The following is a 26514-nucleotide window of genomic DNA, read 5'->3' on the forward strand; positions in this document are numbered from 1 at the left end:
AGACCTGCTGCCCCCAAATCAAGCTGCAGATCAGAACATGGGGCAGTATTGAACTGTGTCATTCCTACTAGCACGAGTGACGTTACACGAGTGGAAACCAGGTTCCAAACTATGTGCAAAAGGCGAATCCAGTGGAAAGATCCGGCAGACCTCTGCTAGTGCTATTTGAGTTTGCGGAATGACACTGTTGGATACTGCTGATGGGCTGCTCCAGAATTTAATTCTTTCTGAATTGTACAACAAGGACTGCCTTTTAAATCCTCTCTCTATTTTTAAACAAGTTCAAGCCTCTTGGAACAGCTAGACAGTAGAGCAGCTAACACATGGGACTTCCAAAAGCTCCAGGGAGGATGGGAAGAGATGAAGTACTCTCCTTCCCTTCTACTTTGTACAGAAAAAAAGTGATGGCTGCTGCTATTGCTACATGGGGGCAGCTGTCTTCTTTCTCTTCTTTTCTATATGCAGTTCAAGGGAGAGATGGCATATCTAGGGATGCATGAGAGTTTAGTTCCTGTTCAGAAATCATGCAAACACATCCCATTTGTGACCCAAATGCGAGCAGGAATGCAATTCTCGAGAAATTTTCACGATTTCCCGAACTTGCGTTCATGTTCAAAAGTGCTCACTTGCACAAATGCACATTTGTGAAAATGGCCAGTTCTGCAAGGGCTCACTTGTGCAGATTCCTCCAAAATCCACATTTCCACACTTTAGCCTAAGGAGGAAAATTTGCATGTTGAAAATACGTGGGGGGGGGGGATTAATCGAGAAAAATTGCACACTTACATGCATTTTTCCCAACTGGGAAAAAAAGATGCTCACGTTTGGGAATGCAAATGAGGCAAAATGAGCTTTGAGGAAGAATTCAGGGAACCTGAACAAGCCCGGACATTGCATGTTCACCCATCCCTAGGCACATCCTCCCCAGAGCTTTTGGGGGGCCATTTGCAAGGCACATGGCAGCCGCTCCACTGCCTAGCTGTTCCAAGAGGCTGGAGCGTGTTCAAAGGGTAGTGTGCTTTTTCTTTCTGTAATCTACATATAGAGACACTGGAATGGTCTTTGTAATGGTCATGTGCAAAATTGACATGGACAACCCCTAGTTTGAACCCAACGATCTGCCATTCTGTAATATGGACTTTCTTTTTCATTTGAACGTAGGAAGTCCCCTGCTTTAAATATGTGCAAGCATGCTTGTTAAGTTGCTCATATCCTCCAGGGGCATCTGATTGGCTCCTGTCGTATGTTCAGTTTGGTTGTCCTCTCTCAGCCTGCTGCAGCTGAATAGTCATGTGTTCTTGGGATTGCAGAAGTACATTAAAAGATAGCATTCTTGAAATCCCAAAACCTAAAACATGTGGATATGCCCTGAGGCTCACTATGGGGGAGGGTGAGCCAAGAGAAAGATGTCTTCTGGTTTGGCACCAGTTTGTTTTTTGTTTTTTTGTACTGGGGGGGCATCTTATGACCCTTCTAATCACCGCTAACCACACCGATACCAATTGTTCACAAAGTTCTAATTATATTAAGTAGGGCTCGAAAAGGGGAGTTGCACCACCACTGAAGTGGCAGATTTATTTATGAAGAATGCTTAAATTAACTAGACAACTGTGCAGAAGAATGCTAATGCCTACAGATTGTAGGCTGGGGCTGGGGGAAAGAAGGGTCTCCCCAGCCAAAAAGAGAAAGAATACAATTTTTCTATGTAATAGCCAGTTTATACATGCAAAGTGCCAAAGCCTTTCTGACATGCATCGCTTCATGTGGGAGGTGGCAATTGTCTGTTTGACTGCTCTCCCATGGACAAAACTCTCAGCATATCAAAACATTTTTAAAACAAACAAAAAAGAAACAGCGGGTCAAGAAGAAGGGCTTAGCCTAGCATTTACTCTGCCATGCTCTCTATATGTGGGGATTTATTTATTTTTACTATAGAGAGGGGCATTCAGTGATGATGCAGCCCTCCCCCCGCTTTTCTTTTGCCATGTGAAGTGGTACAATCCAGAAAAAAGAGAAGAAGCTTTCCCTGACTGATTCCATTGCGTGTATAAACTCGTCTCAAGACTTGGTGAACACTGATTTTTAAAAATGCATTATTTTGCCTGTATCCTTCTTCATGAGTTTGGGGTACTTGTCAGGATGGAACCATAAGGGACAAACACCCTTGGTTATGCAGAGACTCTTCATCAACTGCTTTGTTGATAATGCCTGATCTGTGACCTGGAAAGACACCCCACCACCATGTGGGCTGAAAAGTGAGGTCATTCTCCAGGCCACTCCACTTTAACCATCGGCTGAGCCAGCTGGCCAATCGGAGTGTTTGTAATTGTCAAGGGTGGTGGTGGAAGTATTAATGAAGAGCACATGTTGAAATTGGACTCATTCCAGTGATGGTGGTTCACATGAACTATCAGATGAAAGTCACTTCTGGTCACATTACTAACTGGACTCATTATGAACCCGTGACCTACAGGTGGAAGAGTTTATATCCCTTTACCAATCCCTTTAGTAATCCAGTTAAAGTTTAAACTGAGCATGTTTAAAAGCAGCTTTTGCTAGTCTGCAGCTTTTCATGATAGGGTATGACATTCTTTCTTCTTCCTGTGAGCGATGATAAAACAGAGACATAAGCACTTCTACTATTCTCTTGGCCTTGGCTTCAGTCTTCAATATGGAGATAATAATACTGGCTTACTTTACAGGGGTGTTGCAACAATTAGGGAACAATCCTATGTCCCCTAGAAAGCATCTGGGGGACATAGAATTGTTTGGTTTCCTGGATCCAAGCTCAAAGACAGGGTTCCAAGCTCGGAGCCAGGAAACCATGCTCCCTGCCCCCTCATAGCCGGTGCAGAGAGAACCGTGCCTGCTACCTCTCCACACTTGGTAAATGGAGCATGGAAATGGGGGAGAGGGGGCATTCCTGGGGGTGAGGAGACCAGGAGACCAGGCCGGCTGGTTAATGCCTTTTCCTATTGCCACCCCAGCATCATTCCCTCCCCCTCTGTGAAGCCTCCGCTAGACAGGTGAAATTGCCTGTCTAGCTTAAAGGCAGTGCAGGAGGTGCGAGGTGCCTCCCGCTCTGCATTGGATACACGTAAGCCTTAGAGATTTTGTCAAGGTTTTGTTATGCACAGTTGTGTGTTAACATGTAATGAGACCCTGGAATGGCTTTAAAGGAGGATTAGATAAAGTCACTGTCAATGGCTGTTAGCCATGAAACCTCAGGGGAACCTCCAAGGGGGTGTTTCCACCAGCGATTTACTCCAAGCTGGTTGCATGTTGAGGTTGTTCATGACGTTGTGGCCATCCAGCAGCCACCTTGAAGCTTATCAGGGACAAACCGGATTTCCTGAGACTGCTTAAAGTCTGATTATTTTCCTTAAGTCAGGTTCTCCCCAGTATAGTTGCTGTGTGCCCCAACCCCCGCATTGACCTCAGGTATGCTAGCCCTGGCCAGGGGTTTGCCTTTCACCGTGACCCCAGTCAAGGGATGTTTCCTCCCATTGTGCTGAATGAGGCTTGCCCTCTCAATGCCCACAAAAATAACAGAAGAGCCCCTCGGTTGACAGCGCACATATCAAAGCTCAATTCCGTAAATGCAATTAAGCACAATCTCGAGGCTCCAATCCATTACCTCAGGTAACCCCTTCACAGCTGCCTTATAGAGATCCTGTGCGTTAAAATGGGGGCTAGTTTGGGTCTCTTTCCCACAAAAAAAACATTAGTATCTCCTCAGAAGTAACTCCCATTGTGGTCAATGAGGCTTGCCTTTGAATGCCCACGTCAGAACTTACAGAGATTCCCCCTCAATTGAAATGGCACACTTTAAAGCCCAGTTCCTTAAGTGTGATTAAGTGACCAAGCAGATCTTGAGGCTCCAATCCATTGCCTTAGGAAGTACTTCACAGCTGCGTTACAGATATCCTGCGGGTTACAATGAGGGCTGGTTTCTGTCTTTGTGTTTACTGGTCTCTTTCTCACAACAAACCCATTACTGTCTCCTCAGAAGTAACTCCTATTGTGGTCAATGAGGTCCTGTGGGTTAGAATGGGGGCTGGTTTCCATCTTTGTGTTCTCCCTCCTCTTTCCCAGCACAACCATATGTGTGTCTACTCAGAAGTAACTCCCATTGTGCTCCATGAGGCTTGCTCCTGAAATGCAGGTGCATCTGGACCTTCCGGGGAAGGCAGAAAGGTGGGGAGAGGGGCGGAAACCTTTCTTATTGGTTGAGCAGCCCCTGCCAGTCAGATAATGTTCACTCCAACCCCCACCAGGAAGCATGTTCTGTGAAGTGATTTTTACTGCTGCAGAGAATCTGCTCGTGGAACCCTGCTCACAACAAAGCCGATTCCATGTTTTAAAATCCGGTACTCCTCCATTAGCTTCTCCTTCCATTGTCATGGAAACATGGCCTAAGTCTGATGGTGCTGTACTGTGGAAACAGATAGCAGGGGAGGGCTGTTGCTCCCATGCCCTGCTTGTCTGCCTCCCGAAGACAAATCCAGCTGGCCACTTTTGCAAATAGAACGCTGAACTAGATGGACCACTGATCTGCTCTAGCACAGCTTTTCTTGTGTTCTTAGCCTGCAGTCAGCCCTGAAAGAGAGACAGATGGCTGGGGGTGGGAATGGATTGATTTGGAAAGTGTTTTTCCCTCCTCTCTACCTCCTCACTTGACTCACCCAAGCCTCGTGTGGCTGTGGTTCCTCTTTCTCCTTCTGACCACAGGTCTAGTCTCCCAAACATGGCAGCGTGAGCACAATGCTTGGGTCAAGTGACAGCAGAACTTGCGAGGGGGGCAGGAGGAGAAGAGAAGGAAAAAACACATTTTAACTCATTTGCTCCTTTCTTCCCCAACTATCTCTCTGTCCTCTGCCATGCTTGTGAGCAAAATTGAGCAGTGCAATACAAGCACCATTAAGGGAGAGGAAAGCGATGGCAGAGGAAAGGAAAAAGGAAAGGTTCCTCCTGTGCAAGCACCGGGTCATTACTGACCCCTAGAGGGACGCCGCTTACGCTGGCGTTTTCATGACAGACTATAGCGGGGTGGTTTGCCATTGCCTTCCCCAGTCATGACTACCTTTCCCCCAGCAAGCTGGGTACTCATTTTACCAACCTCGGAAGGATGGAAGGCTGAGTCGACCTGAGCGGAGGGCTGGGCAAAGTGGGGAAGACACTTCCGTAAGCCATCTAGTCTCTTCCTTAGAGATTCCTGGACTTTAATTGTCCAGAAACCAGACATATATCTTCAATTCCCATACTACTCAGGTGAAAAAGATAGGCAGGTGGCAACCTTTATTGTGGGTTGTTTAACTCCCCATTATAATTGTTCGGTGCATTTTTATTGTTAATGTATTCAGGTACCTCACTTATTCTTCATGGTTTGGCAATTGGTGCTCACAAAAACAACATTCATGCTGTGAAACCTGAGCTAGATTGACACATCATGGGGTCCTTGCTGGGCAGATTTAACGTTGGAAAATTTTGTTATGCACAGACCAAGGTGTTGAATGATCTCAGATTTTTGTCAAGTGAATTTACAACACAATCTTATCCATGTTCGTTGAGAGATAGGTCCCATTGTGTTCAATGGGGGTTGTTGTTGTTCAGTCGTTAAATCGTGTCCGACTCTTCGTGTCCCCATGGACCAGAGCACGCCAGGCCTTCCTGTCCTTCGCTCTCTCCCAGAGTGTGCTGAAGTTCATATTCATTGCATCGGTGATGCTATCTAGCCACCTCATCCTCTGCCGTCTCCTTCTCCTTTTGCCTTCAGTCTTTCCCAGCATCAGAGTCTTTTCCAGGGAGTTTTCTCTTCGCATTAAGTGGCCAAAATATTTGAGCTTCAGCTTCAGTCTCTGTCCTTCCAGTGAGCACTCAGGGTTGATTTCCTTTAGGGTTGACTGATTTGACCTCCTTGCAGTCCAGGGGACTTGTAAGAGTCTTCTCCAGCACCACAGTTCGAAGGCAGCAATTCTTTGGTGCTCAGCCTTCCTTACAGTCCAGCTCTCACAGCCATATGTTGCTACTGGGAAAACCATAGCTTTGATTAGACGGACCTTTGTCGGCAAGGTGATGTCTCTGCTTCTTACTACGCTGTCTAGGTTTGCCATAGCTTTCCTCCCAAGGAGCAAGTGTCTTTTAATTTCATGGCTACAGTCACCGTCTGCGGTGATCTTGGAGCCCAAGAAAAGAAGATCTGTCACTGCTTCCATTTCTTCCCCTTCCATATGCCAGGAAGTGATGGGGCCAGATGCCATGATCTTAGTTTTTTTTAATGTTGAGTTTCAAACCAGCTTTTGCACTCTCCACTTTCACCCTCAACAAGAGGCTCTTTAGATCTTCTTCGCTTTCTGCCATTAGGATGGTATCGTCTTTGTATCTGAGGTTGTTGATAATTCTCCCGGCAATCTTAATTCCGACCTGTGATTCATCCAACCCAGCGTTTCTCATGATGTACTCTGCATATAAGTTAAATAAGCAGGGTGACAATATGCAGCCTTGTCATACTCCTTTCCCAATTTTGAATCAATCAGTTGTTCCATGTCCGGTTCTTACTGTTGCTTCTTGACCCTCTTACAGGTTTCTTAGGAGACAGGTAAGGCAGTTTGGTACTCCCATCTCTTTAAGAATTTGCCAGAGTTTGTTGTGATCCACACAATCAAAGGCTTTAGCGTAGTCAATGAAGCAGAAATAGACGTTTTTCTGGAATTCTCTTGCTTTCTCCATGATGCAGCGAATGTTGGCGATTTGATCTCTAGTTCCTCTGCCTCTTTGAAACCCACCTTGTACTTCCGGTAGTTCTCGGTTCACATACTGCTGAAGCCTAGCTTGTAGGATTTTATTGGACACCTTCTGACCTGACGGGCTCATCTTCCAGCGTCATATCTTTTAGCCTTTTGAAACGTTCCATGGGGTTTTCTTGGCAAGAATACTGGAGGGGGTTGCCATTTCCTTCTCCAGTGGACCACATTATGTCAGAACTCTCTGCCATGACCTGTCCGTCTTGGGTGGCCCTGCACAGCATAGCTTATGGCTTCACTGAGTTACACAAGCCCCTTCGCCACAACAAGGCAGTGATCCATGAAGGGGTCAGTGGGGGTTACTCCCAAGTAAATGTGTACATACAATTGCGGCCTTAGCTTGTAATCCCAGTACAAAATTACTAGGAAGTAAGCATCACTGAACATGGTGGGATTTCATAGAATCATAGAATAGTAGGGTTGGAAGGGGCCTATAAGACCATCGAGTCCAACCCCCTGCTCAGTGCAGGAATCCAAGTCAGAGCATCCCTGACAGATGGCTGTCCAGCCTCATCTTGAATGCCTCCAGTGTGGGAGAGCCCACCACCTCCCTAGGTCATTGGTTCCGTTCTCATATTGCTCTAACAGTCAGGAAGCTTTTCCTGATGTTCAGCCGGAATCTGGCTTCCTGTATCTTGTGCCCATTATTCCGTGTCCTGCATTCTAGGGTGATCGGGAAGATATCCTGGCCTTCTTCCCTTTGACAACCTTTCAAGTACTTGAAGAGCGCTCTCATATCTCCCCTCAGTCTTCTCTTCTCCAGGCTAAACATGCCCAGTTCTTTCAGTCTCTTCATAGGGCTTTGTTTCCAGTCCCCTGATCATCTTTCTCGCCCTCCTCTGAACCCTCTCCAGCTTGTCTGCATCCTATTTAAAGTGTGGTGCCCAGAACTGGACACAGTACTTCAGATAAGACCTAACCAGTGCTGAGTAGAGGGGAACTAGTACTTCCTGGGATTTGGAAGCTATGCTTCTATTAATTCAGTCCAAAAGAGCATTTGCCTTTTTTGCAGCCACATCACATTGTTGGCTCATATTCAGCTTGTGATCTACAACAATTCCAAGATCCTTCACACTTGTAGTGTTGTTGAGCCAAGTATCCCACATCTTGTGACTGTGCATTTGGTTTCTTTTTCCTAGGGGCAGAATTTGGCATTTATCCCTATTAAATGTCATTCTTCAGTTTTCTTCCAAGTGCTCCAGTCTATCCAGATCACTTTGAATTTTGTTCCTGTCTTCCAAGGAACTAGCTATCCCGCCCAATTTTGTGTCATCTGCTAATTTGATCAGCATGCCCTGCACCTCCTCCTCCAAGTCATTAATAAAAACGTTGAAGAGCACTGGGCCCAGGACTGAGCCCTGTGGTACCCCGCTTGTTACCCCTCCCCAGTTTGAGAAGATCCCATTGAGAAGCACTCTTTGAGTCCGATTGTGTAGCCAACTGTGGATCCACCTGATCATTGTTTCATCTAGCCCACTTTGAGCTAGTTTGCTCATCAGGATATCATGGGGCACTTTGCTGAAAACCTTTCTGAAGTCGATTATGTCCACAGCATTCCCACAATCCATAAGGAAGGTTACCTGATCCAAAAATGAGATCAGATTCATCTGGCAGGATTTGTTCTTGACAAATCCATGTTGGCTTCAAGTAATCACTGCATTATTTTCAAGGTACTTACAGATTGATTGCTTTATCATCTGCTCCAGAATTTTCCCAGGAATTGATGTCAGACTGACGTCTGTAGTTCCCAGGTTCCTCCTTTTTACCCTTTTTGAAGATAGGGACAACATTAGCCCTCCTCCAGTCATCTGGCACTTAGAATCATAGAATCATAGAATAGTAGGGTTGGAAGGGGCCTACAAGGCCATTGAGTCCAACCCCCTGCCCAATGCAGGAATCCAAGTCAGAGCATCCCCGACAGATGGCTGTCCAGCCTCGCCTTGAACGCCTCCAGTGTGGGAGAGCCCACCACCTCCCTAGGTCATTGGCTCCATTGTCGTATTGCTCTAACAGTCAGGAAGTTTTTCCTGATGTTCAGCCGGAATCTGGCTTCCTGCAACTTGAGCCCATTATTCCGTGTCCTGCACTCTGGGATGATCAAGAAGAGATCCTGGCCTTCCTCTCTGTGACAATCTTTCAATTACTTGAAGAGTGCTATCATATCTCCCCTCAGTCTTCTCTTCTCAAGGCTAAACATGCCCAGTTCTTTCAATCTCTCATCATAGGGCTTTGTTTCCAGTCCCCTGATCATCTTTGTTGCCCTCCTCTGAACCCTCTCCAGTTTGTCTGCATCCTTCTTAAAGTGTGGTGCCCAGAACTGGACACAGTACTCCAGATGAGGCCTAACCAGTGCTGAGTAGAGGGGAACTAGTACTTCCCGGGATTTGGAAGCTGTGCTTCTATTAATGCAGCCCAAAATAGCATTTGCCTTTTTTTCAGCCACATCACCTTGTTGGCTCATATTCAGCTTGTGATCGACAACAATTCCAAGATCTTTCTCGCTTGCAGTGACTTCACCCATCCTCCATGATTTCTCAAAGATAAAAGATAGTGGTTCTGAGAGCTCTTCTGCCAGTTCTTTTATTACTCTAGGATGCAGTTCATCTGGCCCTGGAGATTTGAACTCATTCGAAGTAATTAGGTGTTCCTTGACCATATGCCTATCAATCTCAAGCTGCAATCCTGCCCCTTCAGCCCGTACTTCACCTATGCCAGAGGGGTCATAGACCCTATTTTGGGAAAAGACTGAGCCAAAGTAGGAATTGAGCACTTCTGCCTTTTCTTTGTCATCTGTTAACATTGTTGAACCACCATTTTTCCTCTGTCTTTTACTATGCATGTATCTGAAGAAAGGCTTTTTGTTGCTTTTAGCATCCCTTGCTAACCTCAGCTCATTCTCAGCTTAGCCTTTCTGACGCCATCCCTGCAATTCTGTGCTACCTGCCTGTACTCTTCCTTTGTTACTTGGCCTTCTTTCCACTTCCTCTATGTGTGCTTTTTTGTTTTCAGGTCATCCCTAAGCTTTTTGTGAAGCCACACTGGCTTCTTCTGTTGTCTTCCACCGTTTTTTCTTGTTGGAATTGTTTGTAATTGTGCCTTAACATCCACCCATCTTGGACTCCTTTTCTCATTAGAGTCGTCTGCCATGGGACCTTATTTATCATTATTCTGAGTTTACTAAAATTGGCTTTCCTAAAATCCAGGGTACGCGTTTGGCTACGCTTGGCTTTCGCTTCCTTTAGAACCAAGAACCCAAGTATAACATGGTTGCTTTCCCCCAGAGTTCCTGTAACTGCTACTTTATCCACTAAGTCATCTCTGTTGGTTAGGATCAAGTCAAGGATAGCCTATCTTCCTTCCTCTATTTTCGGTAGGAGGAAGTTATCCACAACATGAGTCAAGAATTTCTCGGAGGGGCTGTGTTTTGCAGAATTTGTCTCCCAACAAATATCGGGGAAATTGTCCCCCATTACTACTACATCATGCTTCCTTGAAACATTGGCTATTTGCTTTTGAAAAGTTTCATCCTCGTCTTCTTGATTGGGTAGCTGGTAGTAGACTCCGACCACCATGTTCCTTTTATTATTTGCTCCATTTATTTTAACCCAGATGCTCTCAATGGGGCTACCAAGCTCATCCTCCTGTATTTCTGTGCAGAGATATGTATTTTTAATATATAGTGCAACCTTTCTGTTCCTTCTGTTCTTTTTGAACAAGTTATATCCTTCAATTGCTGTATTCCAGTCATGAGAGTCATCCCACCAAGTCTCAGTTACATCTATCAAGTCATAATTTCCCTCCTATATTAAGAGTTCAAGTTCGTTCTGTTTGTTTCCCATACTGTGGGCATTAGTATATAGACATTGAAGATCATGTGCTTCATAGCCTGGCTTTCTTCCTTCATGTGTCTGAAGACTATTATTGGGCACAATTAGAGCTGTTCTCTCCATTGCGGTGCATGAGCCTTCATCCATTGTTACCCCCAACTTTATGTCTCCCTTCCCCGTAGGATTCAGTTTAAAGCCCTCCTGATAAAGTTCTTCATGCTGTGGCTAGGGGTGCATGAAAGTCACTTACCTGGTCTCGCAGCTTTTCGCGGTGGGGGGGAGGCGCTTCGCTGCTCTCCCCACGAAGTTCAGGCCGGGGGGGAGGCTTCCCGCCTCGCCCGGCCAAAATTCAGGCCGGGGAGGAGGCGCCTCGCCTGGCCGCGAAATTAAAAGTAAAAAAAAACAAAACGCCCCCGTGATAGGCTACGTGACGATTAACGTAGCCTATCACGGCTAGATCTGCAAAGTCAGCCGTGATAGGCTACATAAATCGTCACGTAGCCTATCACGGGTGACTTTAAAAAAAAAAAAAAAAGCGCGTACGCAAATGGCGGCCCCCATAAGGAGCCGCCATTCGTGTTCCTTATTTGGTCGCTGTAGTCTACGTAAATCTTTATGTAGACTACGGCGAAAATAAGGGCAACGCAAATAGCGTTGCCCTTATTTTCGCCGTAGTCTACGTAATCTTTACGTAGACTACAGCGACCAAATAAGGAACGTGAATGGCAGCTCCCTATGGGGGCCGCCATTATCCGTACGCACTTTTTTTTTTTTTTTTAAGTTAATTTAAATCGCCATGTAGCCTATCACGGGGGTGTTTTTTTTTTCTTTTATTGGAATGGCGGCGGCGGCAGCCGGTCGAAAGACCGGCTGCCGCTCCCACCCCGGATGAAGACCTGACGAACCTCCGGCCGGACCCGCCGCCAGGAGGGACATTCGGGAAAGTTAAGTCCCGTCCCGGGGGGGGGGGCGGGGGGCAGGGGGGGCGGAGAATTTCTTCCCGAAACTTGTTCGGGGGGCCGAACATGTTGGCGCTCGGCCCCCCGAAGTTTCGGGGAGAAATTCTCCGCCATCCCTAGCTGTGGCCAAACATATTCTTGCCAGCCTTTGTGAGGTGCAACCCATCCCTTGCCAACAGTCCATCTCCCAGGAAGTATAGCCTGTGATCCCAGAATCCAGATCTCTCACGCTGGCACCACCTTCGTAGCCAGTCATTCACCTGGAGTATTTTTCTTTCCCTTTATATCCCTCTTCTAACTACTGGAAGGATTGATAAGAAAACTGTCTGGGCCCCAAAGTTCTTGAGTTTCCTTCCCAAAGCTTCAAAGTCTGACGTGATTTCTTCGTAGCTTCACTTGGTGGTATAATCTGTTCCCACATGGATGAGAAGAAAGGGATACCTGTCAGTGGGCTTTATGAGTGCAGGCAACCCTTCAGTCACATCTCTAATCCATCCTCCCGGGAGACAGCATACCTGGCGAGTCCACGGGTCTTCGCGACATACTTGGGTTTCGATCCCACGCAGCAAGGAGTCTCCCACTACTACTATTGTTCTCTTTTTGTTGTTGTAGGCCTTGGTTTCATTGCCTTTGCTTGACTGACCTTCAGTCTCTTGCTCGCTCTCATGCAGGTTCCCCTGTAATTCGGCCTCTGCAGGCTGTCCTCCAGTCTCATCCTCAAGTACCTGGAAATGGTTCCACAGCTCCACTGCTTCCACTGGTGCAGAGCGGCTTCTAGTTCTTCTGCTCGTGTCACCCTTTTCCAAGGAGTATGCTCTACTGCATTTTTCCTCACCTCAGCATTTTCCTCTTCTGCCTCAGCTTGCTGTTGCTCTTCAAGCTTGTTCTTCACTGTGCTGCTGTAGTTTCCCCATTCTGTCCAAGAACTCTTCGTTTTCTCTTATTCCCTGGAGGGTTGACAGTCACTGCTCCAGTCCTCTTACTTTTTCTTCCAGCAGTGTGATCAGCTTGCACTTGTTGCAGGTGTAGGCCATGTTGTTCTCAGGCAAGAAAACAAACATTGTACATACCTTGCAGGTTACCACCACTGGAGAGTCTTATCCTTCCATAGTCTCTTTTCCCTTTTTGTGTCTAGCTTTATGATTGTTCTAGAGTAGCCTGTGCTTGGTCCTCTACTCATTGGAGGTTAACAACAGAGTCCCACTGGTGTGGAAGTGTGTGTTACAAGAAAAATAAATTTTAAAAAAGTTTTAATAAAAAAAAAAAATTAGGGGCCTCCCCCTTGACCTCCCCTGCCAAACTCCCCTGGCCAACTCCTGTTTGCTCTCCCTGTTCACTGGCTCTGATCGATCGCTCTCTGGGAACTTGCTTGCTTCTATATTCACTAGATCAGCTGGAGCACCTTCCTCTGCTCTGCTCTGCTCTGCTCAGCTAGGAGGCGGGAAACAGACTGAAACTTCGTGCCCACAGAGCTGCTGGGAGTACTCAGGCCACACCCCCTCAATTCAGTTGAACACAACAGGATTTGCAAGTAAAGATGCATTGGATTGGATTGTTAATCACCTGTCTATAGGATTGGAACCTCACTAGGGGGGAAATAATGGCCCAGCCCATCACAGTGCTTTTACAGCCTCCCAATCTGCAGATATCAGCAAGTGAAGCTTTTCACTGCATGGAGAAAAATGTTATCAGCTGCTAGTGCCTGCAGAGCAAGATGCTGTTCATTGGTTCATCTACTAGCCTTGTTGCCATCTTGTTCACTCCATCCACTGCACCGTTACAGCTGTCAGTCTGAATAAGGCAGGGTCATCTGAAGCCATTACACAACCCTGGCCATTGGCGTACCTCTATTCTTGCTGGAACCATGTAATTTATATTTATTTAAATATAATCACATAATTAAAATTATATACGTATAATTGTTCATGCAATTCTTTTCTGCCCTGTACACTGCAAGAATATTGAACTGGACAGACCACTGGTCTTGAGCCAGTGATACAGCTCTCACATTATAATGGTATAACAATGTTTTTTCTTTTTCTTTCTAGGCACACTTTCTCCATTATTTTCAGTTCTCCTTTGGATAGCAGTGGCCATCTGTACATCTCTGCTTTTCTTTTTCCCTAAACCTGTGGGTATTCGCCCATTTCTGGTGTCTGTAATGCTCAGGTCCATATATACTATTGGCCTTGGGCCTACACTGATCCTTCTTGGTGCTGCTAATGTAAGTACTTAAAAACCCACTTAAGTGGACTTGAAAATATCAGTATCTCTATCTGTGTGTGTGTGTGTGTGTGTGTGTGTGTGTGTAAAGTAACCATGCCTGACTATCTGGTTTTCCACATTCAACTGACATAGTTTAAAACCTGAAGCAGTAGCATGTACAAATCTGTTTAATTTCAAGCTTCGTTAACTCCAATGTAAACCAAGGCAAGAGCACACACACTTGAGCCACAACCACATTCCTATGCCTACTTTGTCCAAGCACTTCAGCTCTTTGCTCTTCCATGATGAAAAATCAGACCATACGCTTGTATCAGTTTCAGTATGAAGTGTTGGTAAAACCCTGAAATTAAGCTGTGATCTGTTTCTCTCCCTGCTGGCTCATCTGGGATCTGTAGAAATGCCCGACCAGTCGTGAAGCTGCTTGGCTGATAGGAAAGCTGCTCCAGCTGCCAATATTCTGGCACAGTCACGATATGGGCCCATGACTGTTGGAGAGCAAAGGGACAACCTGGAAATGCTGGCCCACATTTGGTGCACCAGGTTTCTCGGGGTGGCGGGGAGTTGCCTCCCATTGTGAGACCTTGTTATCTGTCATATATGGTTCCAACCCAGAAGACTGTTCTTTATCTTTAAATAGTTTGATAACGTGGGTAACGAAGAAGTCATGGCTTCTCTTACCCCCTTTTTTCTTCCATGCCCATCTCCTGTTTGTAACTTTTTTTACACAGTAGCAGGTTTCTTCAGAGATTACCAGCAGTGTTTCAGTTTCCTAAGGAGCTTTAGGTCCATGTCTAAGTGAAACAGGGAGCCTGAGCTCAAGTAAGGACCCATAGGGCTTATCAGTGTGGCCCCAGCTCTCACGGAGAGCACTGAATGGAGTCTGAGGGCATCTCTCCACCAGCCTAAAGTCCTGCATTTAAAACAGGTCTTTCTGCTTCCATTTTAAATGCAGGATCACAACTGACTCTCTTTAGACGTACTTCCTTTCCCCCCTCCCCTTCCCCCCTCCTTCTCCCCGTATCTGAGTCTTCCATCATCTTTCATTGATTTCACTCCTCTTCTTGCTGCTTTAACTCTTTTCCTGAGGGAAACTGAAGCGGAACACAATGGGGTAATTTGATAGCTCATTATCCACGATCTATTTAAAAACAGAACAAAGGGCATTTAGTGCAGGAGACACCCTGGAGAGTCACAGCAGGGTCACAGCGTCATGTCAAGAGCCCACAAACTTCCATGAAGAAGCAATCTCTATCGCAGGATAAAAGCTCCATGTGAAGGAGCCCTGAGTCTGGTCTGGTTTCATTTGACTGAATTCCTCATCTCTACAGCAGGGGCTTAGCTAGGGACCTCCACCTAAGGTCAGGAAGGGACACCATACTGTGGACTTCGCAGGAGCCACCTTTTGGACTTGGCCGATATGACTTGAACTCTTGGGAGCAAATCTAAGAGAAAAACGTTCCTCTTGGCAGTGTACTTTGCCTCAGAACAAATGGGCCTCTAAGATGGTGAATGGGGATCCCAGAATCACATAAGCATAACAGAGAAGAGTACATTTAAATAACAATTGTAGAAAAGCTCCAATACTATTTTCATCACAAATTATGTGGGGGGTGTGTGTGTGTGTGTGTGTGTTGTTATTGGTTTATATACAGCAATACTGAGCCAATTCCAAATGCTGTGTGGGATCTCCATTCTTTTGTTGTTGTTTGTCATGAAAAAATGTTAATGTTTTACTAGCTCCATAGACATATATCATAGTATAACTATGTACATTTTGTTGAGACATTAGGGAAATGATCACTCCAAAGATATATTTCATGCTGACATGGTTTGCACTTTGGAACCAGGGAGATATTAATGATACAAAGGCACCAAAATGGAACTTATTACAGCCATAAGACTATGAGGAAACATTGACTTTTAAAGTTACATTGAGGGACCAAAAGAAAAAGGCAAAATGCTGTTAAACAGTCTATATTTTACTGTCTAGCTTTTAGTTAACACCCATTACCCATTACATACTAAATAAAATATTCCAGTTTAACCTGACTGTGGATTGTAATCTGTATGCTACCGTAATTAAAAAATCAGACTATTGTTGATATTCATATTCACATTATTTATGTGATTCATGGCCACCTTTTCTTTTTAAAGAAGCAGCAGCCGCCACAGGCTGAAATCAGGAGCAGAGGACGAGCAAGGAGAGGGGCTGCTTAACTATTTCCAGTCCTATTTGTTTCCCTCCCTACCCTACCCTACTCCATCCCACCCCCACCCCAAAGGGGGGAGATATAGAAACTTAGCACTAATAATCATATTTACAATGGTGAGGTATGCATTGGTTTTACCCTGTCTTATCCTCACAATAATGTTATGAAGTTGGTTAGTCTGAGAAATAGGGGGGGTTGGACTCGATGGTCTTGTAGGCCCCTTCCAACCGTACTATTCTATGATTCTATGAAATCATTTGCTCAAGATCAACTAGTGAGCTTCATGGAAGAACTGGGATTTGAACCCAGGTCTCTACTGTGCCTGTTCTGACATGCCAGGATGTTCTTAGAAAAAGCCAAACAAGTCCAATTAATTTTATTATTTTCTTAATTTGTGACATTTATATTACATCCTTTCTCCAAGAAGCTCAGAGCACCGTAATGGAGGTTTCTCAGTCTTTCTCCCATATGGGTACTTGGCAGGCCCAGATTTGCATAACGTTACAACTGCCTCAGGTACCAGTGATTTTTGCTTTACCTGTTGCAGCACAAGCCATAGCGTAGCCCACTCTGTGTAGAGCCACAGTGCTCGTTATCCAAATCAGAGTACCACAGAGGTCTTTGTGGGAGGGAGAGGGCCTTTTCTGTGGTGGCCCCCACTCTGTGGAACTCCCTCCCTAGGGAACTCCGCCATGCCCCCTCTTTAATGAGCTTCCGCCGTGCATTAAAAACGTGGTTGTTCAGGCAGGCATTTGGGGTGGGTTAGGGTATTTTAGAAAATGTTTTTATTGTAGAATTTTATTGTTTTAAACTGTTTTATTGTATGCTGTACATCGCCCAGAGTGGCTGGGTGACCAGCCAGATGGGCGATTAATAAATTTAATAATAAATATAAATAAATGGAGGCTAAACAACTGAAAAGCACAGATTATAAGGGCCCAACTGCGCATTACATGAACAATATGATTAGCAAACATGTTTGTAGTTGGGTTTTTAAACTGAAATACCAGGGTGTGCGTGTATGTGATTGTCACCACAGCACACTGGGAGGGGAGGTTTAAGCCTTCCCTCCCCAGCCGTGATCTCAGTAAAAAAAATCACACACACATCTGGTGCTAAGGGTCGTCCCCCCATGGCTAATTGCCATTGATTGTAATGTCTTGTGGTTAATGCAAATAAATAGATATTACTAATGCTAATTGTGAGGCCGGGGGGTGGGAATTCTAACAAGATCACAGCTGAGCAGGGAAGGCTTAAACCTCACCTCTCCCTCGCTGTGGTGTTGATCACAATATGTGTAATGTTTTTAAAGCCACAACGTGATTCCTACTCACATTGTTGAACGCATAGTGCAGTTAGACCCTAAGGAAGCTGCACTGTGGCTCTAACTTTCCCACGTACCTGTTGGTGCTCTCCAAGCCCTGCAGATATACAAGCAATTCACTCACCTTGGAAGCAAACCTGGGCATCTGCAAGCAGGAGAGGGGCAAGAGAGATGGAATGCTGGCTCGGAAACAGTAGCATTTGGAAATGAAGATGGGGAGACTGAAGGTGGCCCTAAACTCTGCTCAGGAGTGACAGAGTGCAGGCTTTGCATGCAGGAGGTCCCAGGTTCAATTTTTGGCATCTCCAGTTACATGGATCAGCCAGCCTGTGAATGGGAATTCCTCTGCCTCAGAGTCACTGCCAGTCAGAGTAGAAAATACTGGGCTTGATGGACAAAGAGTCTGACCTGGTATTGGGCAGCTTCCCAAAAAGGCTCCCAGGGATCCTTCACACTGAGCTTTTATCCTACGATTAGACTGCTCCTTCACGGAAGTTTGCGGGCTCTTTACATGACACCGTGATCATTCAAGCATCCCCTGCACTAAATGCCCTTTGTTCTGTTTTTAAACAGATCGCAGATAATGAGCTATCAAATTACCCCGTTGTGTTTGGCTTCAGTTTCAGAGCAAAAGTGGAAAGAAGAGGAGCGAGATCAATGAAAGATAATGGAAGACTCAGATATGAGGAGAAGGAGGGGGAAGGGGGTGGGAGAAAAGGGAGCACGTGAAAAAGGGAGTCGTTGTGCTCCTGCATTTAAAACGGAAGCAGAAAGCCCCGTTTTAAATGCAGGATTTTAGGCTGGTGTAGAGATGCCCCCAGTCTCAACCAAGCAGCAGTAAATGGTGAGCAAATTCTTATTAGCTGTCACATCAACCAGAACCTAGCTTAAGCATTTGAGAATAGGGGGCAAGGCTCTCAGGTCAAAGTGCTAACTCTGGGCAGGCAAGAGACCCAATGCCTCCCATTTCCAGCATCATCTGCTGTAGCAATAGATTATGATTCTACTGGATATCTGTGTATTAGTTATAAACTATTTTGATCAATGTTCTGTACTGTTTAATAGTGTATGCTTAAGAGATATGGTTCAGGTTCTTAAAATGTAGTAATTTTTTTCCATGTTGCTCCCCATACAGCTTTGTAACAAGATTGTGTTTTTGGTAAGCTTCGTTGGGAATCGTGGCACGTTTACCCGTGGATACAGAGCTGTCATCATGGATATGGCATTTCTCTACCATGTTGCCTATGTCCTTGTCTGCATGCTGGGCCTCTGTGTGCATGAATTCTTTTATAGCTTCCTGGTGAGTATCTCTGGAGATATTGTCAAAATGGAATATGCATCTAGTTATGAGCATGTCCTAAAAATCATACCAGGCATGTAGCTTTTCAGCATATAATACTGCTGGACCACTAACAGCAACATTCATGTTAGATCACAATTCCTAATTTGTACATTATGCAGCCAGAGGTCTGTCTTTGTGTACACTCAGCCAGGAATGGCAGCTGATCCTTGCCTCCTTATGGGTGTACCTGTATGGCATTTGTTTGCAAACATGTGCTGGTTACATTCACATGTTACATTTTTAGGTGTACATCTTGGGCATACATCTAAAGACCATAAGTGAAGTGTCCCTTATTAGATTACACCATTCTTACCTGACCTGGTATCCTCCAGATGTTTTGGACTACAGCTCCCAGAATTTCTTGCCATTGGCCATGGTCGCTAGGGCATGATGGGAGTTGAAGTCCAAAACACACGAAGGGCACCAGGTTGGGGAAGGCTGGGTTACAATGTAAAATTCCTTAGCAGTTTTGCTGACTTTAGTAAGACCATTCTGGATTTCAATAAATGATCAATTGCAGCTTTAAATCTTATATTTATAGATTTCCATAATTATGATGAATACTAATAGTATTAATAGAAGTATTACTATTATTGTTGTTGTTTAAACTAATATTCCATCTTAATTCAAACAAAACCTCAAAACAAGTTACACGTTTGTACATTTCACAAAATGTACTTCCTTGCAGAACACAATGTGTGTGCGTTAAAAGCATCTCTGTGGATATTTTGAATTGAAGTCACCACAGTATTAGATCATAGAATTAGATCATAGCACTCTGATCAAGAAAGAAGGTGAAGCTGCTGTCCGAGGCAGCATATCTGGGGCATCATTAATCATGGCAGAAAAGGAGAAAGAGGTCGTCTGACTCAAGAGCACCACAGTCCTCCTAGGCAGGTCCCATTGAAATGAAGGGATGTTGTACAAGAGCAGGGTAATTAGCATCAAGGGGGCTTGGCCAGAGTACAGCCTGGCAGATTCGGCCACATATTACCGAGTGAGAGGAATCCCATTTGGGTTTTCCACTTAAAGAACCAAAGTTTGTTGGGCCAGCCCTATTTTATATCTTTATCCTTTAGTTCTTTCTTTCTTTCTTTCTTTCTTTCTTTCTTTCTTTCTTTCTGCCTGCCTGCCTGCCTGCCTGCCTGCCTGCCTGCCTGCCTGCCTGCCTATAAACATAAGTCTTCTATTTCAAGACAGAGCAGGAGTTTTGCATTATTACAATAGAAACTCTGTTCTGGTAATGAAACTTGCCATTTGGCCACTCTGTCCTTGCTATAACTTTATTTGTGATCAAATCTGTACACTGCAAGGTGGAACTAAATGAAATGTGGTCTGTAACATAGCACAAGCTGCAAACAATGAAGAACGATTGCTGTACTAATGGTGAAAAGAATGAATGCATGCATGCATGCATGCTAGAGTTTCAATAGTATATGTGAGTGGACACAAGTATAGCCATGGGCTAAAGCACATTGATTTAAATATTGCTCTGAGTATCGCTCTCTGTGTTCTGTCTATGTGCCTGGACACTTCCCTGAGGTTCCTCAATGAACAGATCAGTAATGGCAGACAGGCTTCTCCGAAAGAAAGCTTCTCCACCACTACCAATCTTCCCCTGTGACGTGCAGCTGCAGGGGAGTTTTGTGTGCACTCTCAGTTCATACACGGCAATGATATGACGCAGAAGACATGGCCTGTGTCCTTTGTGAACCCTAGAACATGCCCCAGAATCCTCTGTAATGCAGAAGCATTCAAGGGCAGAAAAGTCATTTCCTGGAGATAGGAAGTTTGACAACCACTACTGCAAACTAAAAAGGTTGAGACTTTACTAGTGACTTAACAAACTGATCCTGTATGCCACTGATCCTGTTAAGAATAACAGTGACTGCTACTGTCCCTGCTAGCAATTGATCCACACCATTCCTAGTGTAACATCACCCACCAGTGCTGTAGCAGTGGTACTTTTTTCCAACCTTTGCTGTGCCCCATAAGAGCAGTTACACAGCTTTAGAGAGAGCACAGAGAAATCAGGGCTTTGTTTGGCCCCTTGTGCAGCCAAAGCAGCTACAGAGGATCTATATTTGGTAGGTAGCAAGGGTGATATTGTCCCACTGCCTCCTTTGCCATGCTTGGGGCCAGACTGTAGCTATAGGAGCTCAAGCTGTTGCTTTTGTTACCATAGATCAGTGGTGGGGTCTCTGGCCCTACAGATGCTGTTGGACTCCAGCTCCTATCAGCCCCAGCCACTGGTCATGGTTGATGGGAGTTGCAGTCCAACAAAATCTGGAAGGCCACAGGGTCCCCAGCCCTGCCATGGATAAAGCTGCCCGTGTTTGTTTGCCTGCCCCTGCATTTCACGAATCAGTGATACATGGGTAGTCACTCACACATGGCCACAAAAGAGGAAATGCGTCACCAAAGGAGAGTACAAAAGAGCGTTCAGCTTTGCATGAAATGTGCATATGCTAATTTATATGTATAGATGCAAATTTAGAAAGAATTACTATGATTTAAATTGAAATACATTACATTTCAAAACCACGACTGTGGCCAGGTAATCTGTGTGACTGCTCAGTCAGTCAGCTTTTCAGATGCTGGCTGTGGATGGCCGAGTTCAAGGCCCTTGATGGCTCTCCCTTCTTAGGGTTCTTTATCTTGAAGCTGGCTTGGACCAGACAGCCCTTCAGAGAGGACTGTCCTCTGTAAAGGCCGCCCTAATGAAACATTCATAATACTGTAATTGTAAATATCCCCTAGTTATTACACAATTGGGTATTACGTGATTAAAATGCTTGCTCATATTTTTCCTTGAAGCATGCATAGGACTGCTTCCTCTTTGACTTGCTCTATCCAGTCCAATTTTATGCTATGCTCATTTGCAGTCAAAAGATGTTCCAGAACCTTCTGAAAAGCAGCAAACCACTTGAGATTTGCTTTTTTCTATAGAGCTCGTGAGATGTTAGCATGCACACTTTAGAGCAAGGCTATTTATACATATAATGGAATAGAATTGCTCGGTACCTCAGCTCTTTTTTCCTATAAGCTTTTGGGAAACAACTCTCTTCTGAAATAAGGTTTTTAATGGGCTTCTCATTGCTCGTTTATAGTTCTTCTATTTAATAAAATGTTATATTTTGCTTTAAGATCTAAGGCACTTTCACAAAAGAGGTTTTTTCCCCCAGATCTTGCATGCACTCATTCAGTGTGATTAAGACCAATAAGCCACATGACATACTAACCATGAGGGCTAAAATCTTACTTTAAAATAACAGGGTCTGATATTCTCAATACTCTAATGTAATCTCATGGCCCTCACAAGAGTGCCGTAGGGACTGGCTAGGGAACGCTGGGAGTTGTAGAACTTTTTTCTGTCTAAACATTCATTCTTATGCCCTAAGAAGATGCTGGGTGGGCCACAAACCATATCTTACATTTCAGTATTGAGATGTGTTCTTTCTGCAAAACCCTATTGACGGCAAAAAAATGATTAAAAATTATTCCTAGAGCACTGCGATTAAGGCGGGTGTAGTCAGTGACTCTGCTTGCCAACAGGAAATGATTCGTTCATTTTTCAGTAACTGTAAACATTCTGTAGTCAGAGATCTACTCAATCTCTGGATTGTGGAAATATTCAAAATCCCTATTTTTTGTTCCTCCTTAGACACCTCTTAATATAACATGTCATCTTCCTTTTTAAATCTTGTATCCTTAAGATCGCTTTGTGACTCCTAGTGGATTCCTTTGGCCTTCTCCCTGCCATTTTGTAGTGACGTTGTAGTAGAGATTCAAGTGGAACCTGGTCTATATTATTTTACTTAATGAACCTGGGCTTTCTAAGAGTCAAACTAAACATTAATCTTAATACATAGCATGCAGCTACATCTGTTCTTTTTCCTTACTCAAATTTACTCGCTTTCCTCTTCCCTCCTCATCCTTTTTTTCCTTTTGTATCTATTAGATCATAAGCCTGTGGGCAGGAGCTGTCATATATTTTAATCTCTGTGCAGCACTTGGAAAAGTAGAAGTGCTTTATAAGTGAATATAAAATTCATTGTAAGTTGTTATTATTATTATTTACTGCCAGTGCTTCACAGCCACAATGTCTGTGAATATAGTTACACATTTCTCATTTGCTATATTCATATAACTAGGAAGATATTGAGTCAGATACAGCTGTCTCCATGTGGTTTATCACTAAAGTTGTATTTTAATGTGTGAAAATGATAGGCCTTGTTCTACTTTCAGGTATCAATGGAGAGCACTCACTGTTGCACTCAGCACTCAGTCTGAACTTAGAGTGCACCCTAGGACATGATCAAGAGACTTATGTGCCTGCATATCAGTGGGGAAGATACATATTGGTGCTCAGGCTCTTTCACAGAAGCTTGTCCACCATTAATCACTTTCCCCCTGGGAAACCTCTGATAAGCTTCCAAGGAACCCCAGGATTCCCTAGACCACAGTTTGAAAAGGACTACGCTAAGACATTTGTTGAGTTCAGGTGGCAAACCTGTGAAGAAGCTGTGTGTTCCATTATATTGACCTCTTTCCTTTTTTGTCTGTTATTTTCTCACAGTTATTTGACTTGGTGTACAGAGAGGAGACTTTACTGAATGTCATCAAAAGTGTTACACGGAATGGGCGCTCCATTATCCTGACCGCAGTACTAGCTCTCATCCTTGTCTATCTCTTCTCCATTGTTGGGTTCTTGTTCTTGAAGGATGACTTCATTATGGAGGTGGAAAGACTGAAAAATAGGACACCTATTGCAGGTATTGCTCCTACCACCAAAGGATATTGCCATGGATGCCACTGTGGTATGTCATTAAGTCCAAATTAGAGCTTCCACTAGTCCAGTGAGAACAGGATGGACAGACAGAGAGACAGACAGAGACAAACAGACAAAGAAAGAGAAAGAGACGATAGATAATGCAACATTATCTGGGTAGTATCATTTTGTCAACTTTGCACTTCAGCCCTTTTTTGCAGCACAGATACATAGTATAGTAAATTATTTGTGATGCATAAGGCAAAATAGGTTTTTGATAAAATAAAGCTGATATATACAGCATTTACTTACTTTGGAAATGTTAAATTAGTGTTTTACTCAACTCCATATATATGTACAAATGAGCATCAAACAGTGTTTTCATCCCTGAAAATTCTTAAGTATTCAAGATTCAAAAAGACACTGCATCAGCTCAGTGTCCTTTTTGTCAGCCTTTGTGAATAATGTAATGGTTTTTAAAACTGACGTTATTTTCATATCTGACAGTTGTTTCTAGCTTTGAATATATTTTGTCCTAACTAGATGGAGTTCTGTTTGATGTTGGTTCTTTAATTTAGGCAGAAGCAGCAGTGAAATGCCTGTGATATACTGTAAATGTAAAAATTGCTATCTTCATTACCATGATTGCTTTATGCCTCTTCCTCAAGAGTGTTCTGATTTATTTCTTTGTTTCTTCTGACACTAAATGAGTGATTTGGAGACTTGTGGATTTTCTCAATGCCGGAACAAATATTCAAAGCGGCTTAAAATTCAATTAATTTTGTATATTTGATTTTCTGGTTCAAAGCTAATAGTTTTAAAAAGAAAAACATTGTTTTGGGAGTTCACAATGGGATGCTTGGGTGTTCAAACGTAATTTAAATCACTGTTATTAAGTAAATCAGAAGTGGAGAGTAATCTCAGGTTGTCTAGTACAAATGAACAAAGTAACAAAGGACATTTATTTACAGAATTCTGCACAGCATTTGAATTTAGGTATTTGTTCATGTGAACAAATTTTAAACCCGAATTCCACAAAATGTGGAATTGCCAGCATGCATCTGTCCTGATTTTTAATGTGTCTGATACACTTTGCGTATAGTTTTGCAGCAAATCATCTTTTGCCAACATTCTGTTTTTTGTTCTGACAGACAGCGCCACAGTTCCTACCACAAGCTTAACAACAATGATGGAAACATGTTCAAAGGAGAACTGTAGTACTATAATGCCAGCTATAAAATCAGGTTAGTAGAATGCCCACAAAATGTTTTCTATTCCCACTAAAGGCGTATCCATTGCTTAGCTGGGGCAGAACTAGATGATATGAAGAATACCCCTAAATGCAGCAGCCCTGTGTCTCCTCCTCTCTGACCGCTCACAGTGGCATGTCATCTAGTAAAAGAAAACACTGGCACAGCATAATCTCCTTGGGAGCTCCTCTGTCCCTGCACTGTTACATTAGCTGCTGCTTGCAGGGTTGGTGTAAATTCTCAACATGACATTACATCAGGCATTTTCTTCGATTAGGGTGCAGCCCTATGCGTGCTTTGACAGAAAAAATGTCCTATAGCTCCCAGCGTTCTCCAACCAGACATGCTGGCTGGGGAGTGCTGGGTGTTGTAGGGCTTTTTTCTGTCTACACATGCACCCTTAGCCATTACTGGGGGAAAGTGGAAGAGGATATGCAGGGCTGCCATTTTGGAGGTAGCCACATGTTCTCTATATTGCCTGGTTCTGCCCTTAGTAGCTGCTTAGTAGAATCCTGTGTCATTATATATATATATATATATATCTTGAAACCACAGGTGAAGAAACAGATGAGGATGGGATTGAGAGGACGTGCGACACTCTTCTAATGTGTATTGTGACAGTATTGAACCAAGGCCTGAGGAATGGCGGTGGAGTTGGAGATGTGCTCCGAAAGCCTTCCAAAGATGTAAGTATTTCATATATCATGTATGGTGCAACAGCTTCATTTTGGGGTATGTTTATCAGATGTATCCATGTAACCCTTAGGGCCAAACTAGATGTGGTAACTCCAGGTGAAGCTCTGGTTCCTCTGTGAAAATATGGATGTGCATGGATCACTTGCTGATAGGGGTGAGGCGGGATGTATAGAGTCCATAGAAGACTCCAATGTTGAAAAACAGAAATCTGAAAGTCAAGTCCTTCTCGTTTCTGCATAGTCCCATTAAACTCTCTGAAACCAGCCACATAAGATGAAAAGGATGTAACAACCCATGATAGGGCAGTTGGCTTGTGTGCATTGCTTGATTTAAACAGAGTTTATGAAAACACGTATTTTATTTTATTTTTGAGGCGGGTGCAAATTTGATATCACATAGAAATATTATTGTCATTTCAGGAGCCCCTCTTTGCTGCTCGAGTGATTTATGATCTCCTGTTTTATTTCATTGTCATAATTATTGTCCTGAACCTCATCTTCGGAGTCATCATTGATACATTTGCAGATCTCAGAAGTGAAAAGCAGAAAAAAGAGGAAATCTTAAAGACAACGTGTTTCATCTGTGGTATGTGTTAGCGAGTTATTAAATCCGGTGAGGGAAAGCCATTTTTAAAAAGCTTTCTTCTTTAATAAGAGGTGATTTACAATAGCTCTTGTTGCTTTGCAATGGTAAACTGAATGGCAAATGAAAAGGTAACTTTGATGTTCACTTGCTGTGGGATCCAAGAGCCAAGTTAGCCTCATGCTGTCTTTTCTTTAACTTCTACTAATAAATTATGGGTATGTCATATGTTAGAGACCTGCTTATTTAACTTATATGCAGAGTACATCATGAGAAACGCTGGGTTGGATGAATCACAGGTCGGAATTAAGATTGCCGGGAGAATGATCAACAACCTCAGATACGCAGATGATACCACCCTAATGGCAGAAAGCGAAGAGGATCTAAAGAGCCTCTTGTTGAGGGTGAAAGAAGAGAGTGCAAAAGCTGGCTTGAAACTCAACATTAAAAAAACGAAGATCATGGCATCTGGCCCCATCACTTCCTGGCATATGGAAGGGGAAGAAATGGAAGCAGTGACAAAT

At 43.9% G+C, this 26514-nt stretch overlaps 1 protein-coding gene across 10 annotated transcripts in view; it reads left to right on the forward strand.

The window, feature by feature from the left end:
* ITPR2 (inositol 1,4,5-trisphosphate receptor type 2) overlaps positions 1–26514 on the forward strand; it is a 351496-nt gene that overhangs the window by 288133 nt on the left and 36849 nt on the right. For all 10 annotated transcript variants that reach the window (XM_084811532.1, XM_084811531.1, XM_084811533.1 and 7 more), the window contains 6 exons: positions 13638–13813; positions 18485–18649; positions 23271–23466; positions 24614–24706; positions 25268–25398; positions 25828–25993. In XM_084811532.1, coding sequence (XP_084667658.1) covers positions 13638–13813; positions 18485–18649; positions 23271–23466; positions 24614–24706; positions 25268–25398; positions 25828–25993 — 927 coding nt within the window. The remainder of the gene's footprint in view (positions 1–13637; positions 13814–18484; positions 18650–23270; positions 23467–24613; positions 24707–25267; positions 25399–25827; positions 25994–26514) is intronic.

Source organism: Heloderma suspectum, chromosome 7, assembly GCF_057233095.1.
Source record: "Heloderma suspectum isolate Gila_16-S chromosome 7, 16-S_ref, whole genome shotgun sequence".
In the NCBI taxonomy this organism is placed as follows: domain Eukaryota; kingdom Metazoa; phylum Chordata; class Lepidosauria; order Squamata; family Helodermatidae; genus Heloderma; species Heloderma suspectum.